Source organism: Phaethon lepturus, unplaced genomic scaffold (genome assembly GCF_000687285.1).
Source record: "Phaethon lepturus isolate BGI_N335 unplaced genomic scaffold, ASM68728v1 scaffold8266, whole genome shotgun sequence".
Lineage (NCBI taxonomy): Eukaryota > Metazoa > Chordata > Aves > Phaethontiformes > Phaethontidae > Phaethon > Phaethon lepturus.
In genome coordinates this window covers 17,446-28,094 of record NW_010546880.1, presented here as the reverse complement: position 1 = coordinate 28,094, position 10,649 = coordinate 17,446, and the positions used below count along the sequence as shown (strand labels likewise).

The 10,649-nt window shown below is 37.4% G+C and overlaps 1 protein-coding gene across 1 annotated transcript in view; it reads left to right on the top strand.

Annotated features, from left to right (window-relative positions):
- Positions 1–222: 222 nt before the first annotated feature.
- LOC104622609 (protein WWC2-like) overlaps positions 223–10,649 on the top strand; it is a gene marked incomplete at its 5' end in the record, with an annotated part of 27,694 nt that continues 17,267 nt past the window's right edge. The window contains 4 exons of the mRNA XM_010289447.1: positions 223–352; positions 1,014–1,160; positions 2,137–2,210; positions 7,021–7,263. Coding sequence (XP_010287749.1) covers positions 223–352; positions 1,014–1,160; positions 2,137–2,210; positions 7,021–7,263 — 594 coding nt within the window. The remainder of the gene's footprint in view (positions 353–1,013; positions 1,161–2,136; positions 2,211–7,020; positions 7,264–10,649) is intronic.

Here is a 10,649-nt window from a genome sequence, read left to right as displayed (position 1 = left end):
ACCTAGTGATTCTGTGATTCTGTGATTTTTGCCAAGGATTAAATAGTAAGTATTTTAATGGAGACTTCAATGTCCTTCTTCCTCTTTGCATGTATGTTGCAGGCAATGATGTCTCGTATCTCCTTCCCTTCTGTTCTCTGACTATGCTTCTGCCTAAAGCAGAACAGCAGAGGTGTTAGTATTATTTTCTGTATCCAGTATTAATATTTTCTCTTTCCACAGAATTGACCAAAAAATGTCTGGAGGCCAGAGCGGGTATGAACTGTGTGAGGCCAAAGCCATACTCAGTGAACTGAAGTCCATCAGAAAGGCGATAAGTTCAGGAGAGAGAGAAAAACAAAATTTAATGAAGGTATTTTGAATGGTTGACGTAAGTTTTGTGTGGATTTGTGTTAACTTGAGTAACTTTCCTGATTATAAATGCTTTGCATTTTATACTCTTTAAGGGATTCTCAAAACTTTGAGCCAAACTAGTATTAAAATCAATTTTCAGATGCAGAAACTGAAACTTGTGACTTTCCTAACTCATAAAATTGCTATATGTCAGTCAGAATATAGACTTCTGAACTTGTATGTATGGTACAGTGCAGATGTTACCTCTAAACAACAATTTCAAATATTAAGTGGACAAAATTGAGATATGTGTTTTTGAGATTCATGGCCATTGTCTAACTCAGTGAAAGTTTTCCAAATCTAAATTGCCCTATTTCCTTTTCTGAAAGCAGATTTTTTTTAATCAGCCAAGTATTTAATTGATTGACAAGTTAAAAAAAAAAAAAAACAGACAAAACCACATGAGTAGTTTGAGTAGTTTTTATATGCGTCACAGGTATTGATCACCCTTAGTGTTACCTACCAACTGCTTGGTTAAAAGGATAGTTTGCTTCATATGACGTAAACCTAGAATTTTTATATTGAAGTCTTTTTTGTAAATATCTTTTGGAGATAAACTGGTATAAACACAGTAAAGTACAAAGGATCTTTAACAGCCTCCTTCTCTGTTTCCTGGACAGAGTCTTGCAAAGCTGAGAGAGAAATTCAGTCTTGACCAGACCATTGGGATATCTGAACCAGACTTGAGTTCCAGCTCTGTAAAATCCCAGCTATGTTTTTCCAGACAAACTCTGGATACAGGGTCTCAGACTGACATTTCTGGTGAGGTGAGCTTTTTTCCATTTTGTCGAATGTAAAGAGAACTTGAATCAGAATGCTGTGGTTAATGGAATTGGACTCAAATGGTTGTTCACTGTTACTGATAAGTGTATATATACACGTTTAAGAGGGAGTTCCTAAGAATCAGTTATCTGATTCCCCACCCCCCTTATATTTTGTATCAAGATTCAGATGAACTTTATACGTTTGGCATGAAGCGTTTATGACAACTCAGCTTAATCAAATAGTTCCCAGTACAATGAAGATCAGCATAAGTAGGTAGTATTTTTTTGATCAGTCTGTAGGATATTTCCACCTTACAGACTTAATTCAATGTGAAGATGTTTTTAATTTTCAGATTAAAAATTCAGAGATTCAGATCTCAGAATTTAAATGTGCAATTTCATGTCACGCAGCTGAAAAACTGTTAGTGGAACTACTTGTTCAGTGATTCATTAAAACCTTTTGCGTTTCACTGACAGTATATTTACATACGCAGAAAGCTGTGTGTAATTTTGGTACCTTCTTTGAAGTTCTGGGAGCTAAGTTTATAAGGAAGAGACTGTACAAGGTTTTCCAAACAAAGAGCTAAGCTTGTCTATGTTTTGTAGCAAATTTATTGAAGTCTTACTTTGAAATGCACTGACTTTGTTCTAAATTCTGAGTTCAGCAGAGTTCAAAGTAGGAGGTCAAAATTTTGGGTGCAGTGACTGCAAGACTTATTTGAAAATGCTCTTGCTCTACTCTGATGGAATATGAAAAATTCGTAGTACGGTAGTTAAGAATAGATGAACTGGATCAGGAGAAAACTGTTTGTACATCTGAGTAGATTCCTAACTAGGCATTTAACAGCAAGTGTGTGGCTGCAGGTGGGTGTGGTTTATTTTCTTTAAATCGTGATTTTCTAGCCTGTGTAAAGGTTTTGTTGATTCATTTAACAGATTTACAAAGTAATAAGGCTATTTTTTTTTTCCCTCTGAACAGGTTGGAGCAAGAAATAGATCAAATTTAGCAGAGAAGGTCAGACTAAGTCTTCAATATGAAGAAGCAAAAAGAAGGTAACAGGGCTAGCTGCTTGGTTCGTCCCTGCAGCACGAACGCTGTGCTCGCAGTGACATCTGGTGGGCGGCTCTCGGGAGGCACTGTGGGCATTGCTGCCAAGTGCTGCTTTTCCTTCAGAGTGCGAGCAGGCAGTGCTGCTGAGCAGTAGGTTTACATTTAATGCTAAGTTGAATGTGTTAAGAAAATGCAGACAGTGACAGATTAATGGCAATTCCAGGATTAAGGGAAGAGAGTGAGATGGCTTTCCACTGAAAGGAGTCGCCAGGTGATTTAAATCCATTATGTTCTCCTTTGGGATCATCATTTCAGTTTACGATGCCAGGGAAGGCTCTTCAGTTTTAGAGTTGCTTCAGACTTCCCAGCGCAGATGTAGTAGGCTTAATCATTTCTTTTTTTCCTTGGGCCTCTGGATAATTTAAATACTTGTTATCACTATGGGGTTGGTTTTTTTTAATGAATTTAACCTGAGGAGAAATCAGAAACTGCTCCACTGATGAATGTGGAGGGCCTTTCTAATAAAGTTCTGCAGCAGTTGCTCATAAAAGCAGTGCCATTTTGATGAATTGCCACAGCACTGGGGAATGGGCATCAGAAAGCAGAACATTCAGGGTTAGAATGACATGTCGTCTGGTACACCAGAAGTGCTGCATAACACTGGGGGACGATCTACTATGAAAGAAAAAAAGGTGTGTGTAGGATGTATCTCCTAATATAATGTATTAATTGTGTTGTCTTATTTTCTAATACTTTTCCCAAAGTTATATGTTAGCTATTCAGCAACCTTACAGTTTTTGTTATGGGGGTACTTTGTAATTTAAGGGAAATAGAAATGTTAAAAAGTTATCACACACCAAAAGTTCTTTTTTTACTATAAAGAACTAAACAAGGCAATAAAACAAAAACCAGCGCTTTTTCCCAGATGAAAATCATGCCTAAAATGCCGTTTAATCTTAGATTTAAGTATTATTTCAGTTGAATACTGTGGCATGGTCAATTAGAAAACTAGGAAAAGAAATTTGCAGCTTGTAAGTACAAAGTAAAGGCATACTTAGTTTTTATGTTTTAAAGGCAGGAGGCTGCACAGCCAACATTTTTTTGCCTAATTTAAAATATATACTCTCCTCAAATGGAGTAGTAACTACCATCCTTGCCGGTAACAACAGTGATCCTTTATATCCTCATTACGGATCATAAAACTTTATTATATAATCAATGGATTCAACAAAGAGTGCTAAGGCTATTGTATTTGTTCAATGCTGAACTTGTATGGTTTTGGCTCAGAATCATTATGTACATAATATTAATTGTCAGATGGTGTTTTGGATGCAGATAGATGGCATTTTTTCCTAGGCATAATTGATCAAAACCAGATCACTCTCTGTTTTGACTATGTCTTGATACAAAAAAATCCCAGCATTGTGTTTTATCGCTCCTTTGTAGGAACAAAAAAAATTCCTGGCACTAAACCAGTTTACCACTTCTACCTTAAATAAAAAAAAAAAAAGTGCGGTGTTCAGAGCATGGAGTACTTTCTCACAAATTAGTCAGCCAAGAATGTGGGTCAAAATTTCGGTAGCTCATGTACTTACCTTTGCACAACTAAGTATTTGTTCTATATAACATTAGTGTGTCTCAAGGTCAAATTATCTCCTTTTAAATGGTATCTTTATTCAATTTTGTCTGAAACTGCTCAGTAATGGATATTCTTCTCAGCTTTAAATCAGACAATTGTATGCCTTGAAGACACCATTAAAGGCTTTAAAGTGTTTGCACATACTGGTTTTATCAGTGACTACAGGGTGAACTTAATAAGTGTACATATCTTCGAATAATGAAGATACATACCAGTTTGCACATAAAGTGCAGCAGCTAATTACATTCTCTATAATTATTATGGTCATTGTAATCGACATTATAATTGGATAAGTATTGACCATCTTTTCTGATATATTAATTGTGCAAATTCTTAGTTGTTTTCTGTAAAATAACTAAGAGGAGGTTAGGATCTTGTGAGAGAACGTCTCTATTTGAAAATTATCAGTGTCTTCTGTATGTTGCATGTTTTATGTTGTTTAGCCAGCCGAATGTCTTGAAGAGGTAGATTGTTGATGTTAACTATGCTAAATTCAGTTGCACTTGTTATTCAAAAGGATCTGATATAGCGTGTTGACAATCCTATCCTGATGTGCTAAAGATCTAGCTAATATTCCTTGTTGACCTGTCAAGCAAGGACATCCTCAAAAGAGTGAGACCAGTTCAGTATCCATCTAGTCCTTTGCCTGTTTGCTGATGCAGGTGAAAAGAGTGTCAGTTATGGTAGAAGAGAGTTGTCTATAGCAGAGGGAGCAAAAGAATTGTTTGGAGGCCACCATCCCATCCCATAAGCCATCAAACAGCTGCCAGTAGCAGCTACTTTCAGAACAAGGTTAGCTAGAACCAGTGACCTGGAGATGAAAGTCTTAACATTTCATTATACATCTGAAATTATTTGGTTGTTTTCCCTCTGAGTACTGCTCCTCTGAAGGACTGTTGAATATAAATGATATCTGTAACACTGCAAAATATGTTGAAATGCTTCATTTCATTTAATTTCATTTCATCCTACCCTTTGCTTATGGTAGCACTGCTGATAGTATTTCTGTTTGTTCTGCATTGTTTCTCTGTGAAAATACCCCGAGTCAAACTTGTTCTTCCAGGGATTGGGTGGGAGTATGGCTTGTTGTAATTTTTTTAAGCTGCTGTTTTTTTCATTGCAGTGTGCCCATGAGAAGAAAATGTTACCTATAGAAAAAGAAAGGGTGGGGAGATGTCCCCTTAAGCTTCTAGTATAAGCAGTGGGATAGTTAGATTCAACGTTAACTATTCTTAGCTTTGACCGTAAATAAATGCCTTAATGTACTGTAAAATTAATACCACAGATGCAAAATAAGCATGATGATGTTAGTTTTCTTAATCACAAAAAACAAACTGGCAAGAAGAAAAACGTTTTCCCAGAAGTCTGTCAGAACTACAGAAAGATTATATGTACCAAATTATCTGTGTGTATTTATGAAGTATGGCATGGGTCATTACCTTAGGTAGTGCCTGGTAACATTGAAATTGCACAGACTTGTATCACTTGTTGAGCTGACTTAGCTGTATTTAACTATGGCAATTACAAATAAATAAAAGTAACAGATCAGTTCCTCTTGCCCTAGATTGCATGGGAACATCTTTCTATTTTGACTTCTCCTTTCTCTGCCTTTTTCCCAGCCTACAAGAAGGAGGTGCAGAAGGCTGGGAGCTGTTATATAGTTCAAAGCTTCCCTATCTTAGCTATGCAGCTGGTTCAGGTGTGGCTAAGGCTGAAGGTGACTGAAAGTTGTCATCTTCTTAGATATGTGGCACCTTGTTGTGGTTTAACCGCCAGCTGGCAACTAAGCCCCACACAGCTGCTCGCTCACTGCCGCCCCATGGGATGGGAAAGGGCAAAAGTGATAAAACTTGTGGGTTGAGATAAAAACAGTTTAATAATTAAAATAAGATAAACAATAGTAATAATTTTAAAAATTGTAATGAAAAGGAAAATAACAGAGAGAGAAAAAAACAAACAAGAAAAAACAAATTATGCAATGAAAACAATTGCTCATCACCGACCAACCGATGCCCAGCCAGTCCCCAAGCTGCAGCACCCCTGCCAACCTCCTGCCAAGTTTTATTGCAAAACATGCTGTCGTATGGTATGGAGTATCCCTTTGGTCCGGTGGGGTCAGCTGTCCCAGCTGCGTCCCCTCCCAGCTTCTTGTGCACCCCCAGCCTGCTCGCTGGTGGGGTGGGGTGAGAAGCAGAAAAGGCCCTGACTCTGTGTAAGCACTGCTCAGCAATAACTAAAACATCCCTGTGTTATCAACACTGTTTCCAGCACAAATCCAGAACACAGCCCCATACCAGCTACTATGAAGAAAATTCACTATATCCCTGCCAGAATCAACACACACCTGTAATGGGAATTTTTAGGCTTTCCCAGTGAAAGCACCTCTAACGGGAATTTTTAGGCTTTTCTTTTTTATTGCAAAACCTGCACCTTTTAAGCTATGCTACTGAGCCCATAGGCAAAATGATTATGGAGACTGAACAGTGGCAGTAACCGGTCTTGATCAGGACTGGGGTATAATACAATAACAATGTAGGGAAGTTTCCACTTCCATTATATGCGTGTATCTGCGCAATATGTATGGATAACGAAGTCTTAGGTGTCTTAACTCTGTGATTTGACATTTGCATTGGGAACAACAGTTGCACAAACTCAAGCTTTCGAGTTAATAATCTCCTTTCTCTTTAGGTGTATGCTGTCCTGTTGCCTTTTCTCTTAATTCCACAGAAGAACAATGCTTTTGCCTTTTAAGATTTGCATACATGCACGCTGCTGACGTGAGCACCTTGCTATGGTGTGTGTTCTTTCATGATGGTTGTTGCTGTTTCTGAGGAGCAGTCAGCCTCCAACAGCTTAGGATAAATCCATCATTTACTCATGCTAGATGAGTAAAGCATAGTGCCACTATGTTACCAGATGGATCACTTTCAATAAAGCTTTTATTAACGTTGTGACTTTTACTTCAACTCTGCATTTGAACAGGAGGACTGGATACCTGGCTTGCTTTTCTGGTGTAGTCTGCATTCTTGTGAAGCAAAACTGATTCAAAGTATGGCTTTGAGTAGAAAATGTTGTTATATCCTGATGCCTTTCAAAATATTGCATCACTTCTCTCTTTCCTGGGATTTGTGTGCTCTGCTGGACTCAGAAGAATCTGCTGTGTTTTATTTTAGCATGGCTAACTTGAAGATTGAACTCTCTAAGCTAGATAGTGAAGCCTGGCCTGGGGCACTGGATGTGGAAAAGGAAAAACTGATGTTAATAAATGAGAAAGAAGAGCTTTTGAAGGAACTCCAGTTTATTACGCCACGCAAACGTACTCAAGATGAGCTAGAGCAGCTGGAAGCAGAGAGGAAAAGGCTTGAAGAAGAGCTGCTGTCTGTAAAAAGCACACCTAGTCAAGCACTTGCTGAAAGGTAAGGGGTTGTCTTTTGCTAATATTAAATGCTGCTCTCTGCAATCTAACCTTTGTAGTCATTACAGACCCTGAACTATGCCTTGATGGGCTGTTTTCCTTCAGTAACTGTTCTGTGTAGATCTTAATTAAATTTGTTATTAGCCCACTGGGCAGAAACACAAAGAAGTCTTCTGTACTGTGAGGGAATGCGAACACCCTGTATGTGCTCTGCAGTATCAGTTGCTCTGCATTGTTGCCAGCATGAAAATGGCTGTGACAGATGTTAAATAACTGAGGAATGTCAACATACTAGCAGGAGGGCAATACATCATTCACTCATTTCTGGTAATAGCTGTAAACTATTTGAACTCAGGTTACAAAGATTATCTTGATTGTTGCAACATCTGAAGCCTTTCATTGTGAGTTTTATTACATACAAAAATGCAGTCAAAAGGGAAAAAAACTTCAGAGGAGAAGTATAATTGTTGTAAAAATTTCCTAACTTGCTGCTACCAAACTGGTAACCGAAGTGACTCCCACAATAAATTGTTTTAGCCAGATTCAGAGTTCAAGAAAATCTAAGGTGACTGTCACAAATGGACTTTTCATCAACCGTAAGTGAAAATAAATTTATGGGCACCTCTAGCACACATAAAATGCAATAAAGACAAAATGTCATTGCGTGTATCAGTGTAGTGTGCCTTACTGAAGTAATACAATCAGCACTGTAAGCCTTTCCTACTTCCCTCTGCTAGGAAACACCTGCTGTTGTTCCCGTTCCACTGAATGGCAAAATTTCTCTTAGTGGCTTCAGGACCCCTCCTGAAGCTGGGTCCTAAATAGTAGCCGAGTAGTGACGAAATTGTTTTGTTTACAAAGTACGTATATGTGTATTAGGCACGATTTCTAAACATATTTGTACACTTTATAATAGTTTAAACTGCATTATATTGGTAATACAAGCATGTTTTAGAAGAAGGGTTATGTTGTACTGGAGCTATGTTTTTACAGAAGAAAGTACCTGCCTCTGTTAGTATCTATATTACCATGGATCTATTGCTTTCTGACTTCCATTAATAAGTGGAGAATAAGGGGTCAGTAATAAAATCACATTGACAAATAAATAATTTGAATCTGAGGTTTTGGTAATATGCTGTTGTAAGTAACTGCTAAATCTTGTCTCATCCTGTAAATTGGTAGCTGGTTTCTTAGTCTTGTGTTACGGATTTGCTTGTTTAGTGCCAAACAAAATTCTCCACCTGACCATTTTCCCATACATGCCAGATGCCAAACTTGGAGTACCAAGGGCAAGGCAAATTGTCTCCCATTGTCAAGAAGAAATGAAACAAATTTTTTTCCATGTATAGTGACACAACTAGTTGTTACAGCTTAATTTTTTCCCCCCTCTATTTTCTTCAAGTTTGTTTCCTTTTGATTTTCATTCCTGAAAATGTAGAATTTTTCCGGAGGTTACTGTAAGATTTCATGTCATACACTGCTCGTTGAGGTAGTGTTTGTGGTAGCTTCTGGTTTGCTTTTTTGCCATTCCAGCGAATCTCCAATGAATTTCTACCTGCAGCACTTCATGATACTAAAACTGTCTCCCTTGATGACTTCAGAGCACATAAATTCTTTCACATTAAGCTATTTTGAGGAGTATTTCTGGTGTGTCTGCTATAAACATAAGGAAAATCTTAATTTTGTAGAAGGATTCAGATGGTGAAACTTATCCTGAAATGTTAATTTGAGAAAAGAATACAGTTAATTGTATCTCATCAACCATCAGCATTTTAGTTTTTGGAGATGAGGAAGATTCTCCTCTCCATTGTCAGTGGAGGAGCCACACCATCTTCAAAACACTGCACTGTTGTTGCATTAATATTTTCTTTCATGAAGTTTCATGAATGCCTTAGGTTTACAGTGTTTTCACAGGTACTGATAATGAAGCAACGGTGTAAGAAGCTATGGATTGTGTCAGAGCTTGATGTGAGGAGGGCTTTTTGGTTTGGTTTGGAGTTGGTTGGTTTTTTATTTTTTTCTAAAGGGGGAAAAAGACTTGCTCTGACTCAAAACAAAAACATTATATCATAGCTTTGGGTTATTTTGGAGTAGGATGCTGAAATTGCCACTAGTAGATGTACTCAGAGTCAATTTACAGAAGAGGGGTATAAATCATAACGTATCAGCTTCAAAAAAGCAGGGCATACTCTGACTGTTTTAAGAAGCCTTCCAGCAACCATATAGAAATATCTGGATTGTGGAACTGGTGAGAACTGTTTGTTACTTTCTTGCCTCTGCATTCATGTCAGGGAGATTCCATTACTACTTTAGTCTTTGGCAAAAATCTAAGTAATCACCAGCATTTAAACAGATGCATGATTTAACTACTTGATTGTGCTGTTGCCTGCAAAACTGGCCCCTGCTCCTGTGCCTGTCACAAACAAACATGTCTACTATGTAAGTTTGCATTGAAAGGTGAGGTATGTGCACTTTGACTTTTTAATGTTTTTGTGGTTTTTTTTTTTAAGATTCTATGCCACTCTCAACAATGTTACAATTTAAGATCAAAAGCAGAGAAAGATGTCTGACTAACACTCAAGTCATTCCTGCAATGAGCAACAGGTTAATTTAGATAGGAGGGGTGCAACAGGAGAGATTGAGAAGCCCATGTCAGAACAAATAAGACAGTGGTTGTTTAGGTGTTTACATAGTCTTTTGGATATTACAATTCTTGCTTATGCTAAAAAAAAGGAAGGTTCATTGTTTGAAAGTTTTGGGGGTTGCTTTTTTTTGTTTGTTTCTTTTAATTTGGTCTGATGTAGAATGAAGAAAATTTCCTTGAATCTCAATTTGTTGTGAGATAGTAAAATTTTTTCCTGCATGTCTTGGAACTTCCAGGAGTGATTTCGTCATCTAGCTTGTGTTTGTGACTTCTGACTAACATCTTCCTGAAATTTACCTACAGGTAGAAATGCCACTTTAATTATTAGTAGATCAAATTACATCTCAGAAATAATGTTTTTTCAGGAGCTAAATTATATGGGATAAATTACATTTTATCAACTTCCTTAAGATAATAAAGGAAAATAAACTTTTGCTTGTGCTTTAGAGAAAAAAAAACACAGGCAAACCTTTTTAATTTAATGGTACAAATTCAGTGGGACAACTATAGGTGTCTGTTTTGAGGACTCCAGTCCGAGAATTTCCTAAGCTTTTAATTTTTCTTGCCTTTTGCCATTAGTAGTTGAACATATACAGCAATTTTTGTGCCTCTTCCTTGAAGGTAAAATGATAGTTCACTGTTGAAAATGAGTTAGTGAAGGGCACTCTTGCTTGGGAAAAGCAGGATAGCTTAGACTTCAAAAGAAGGCAGAAGGCATTGGTAAATAGTAAAATGGTAGGAAA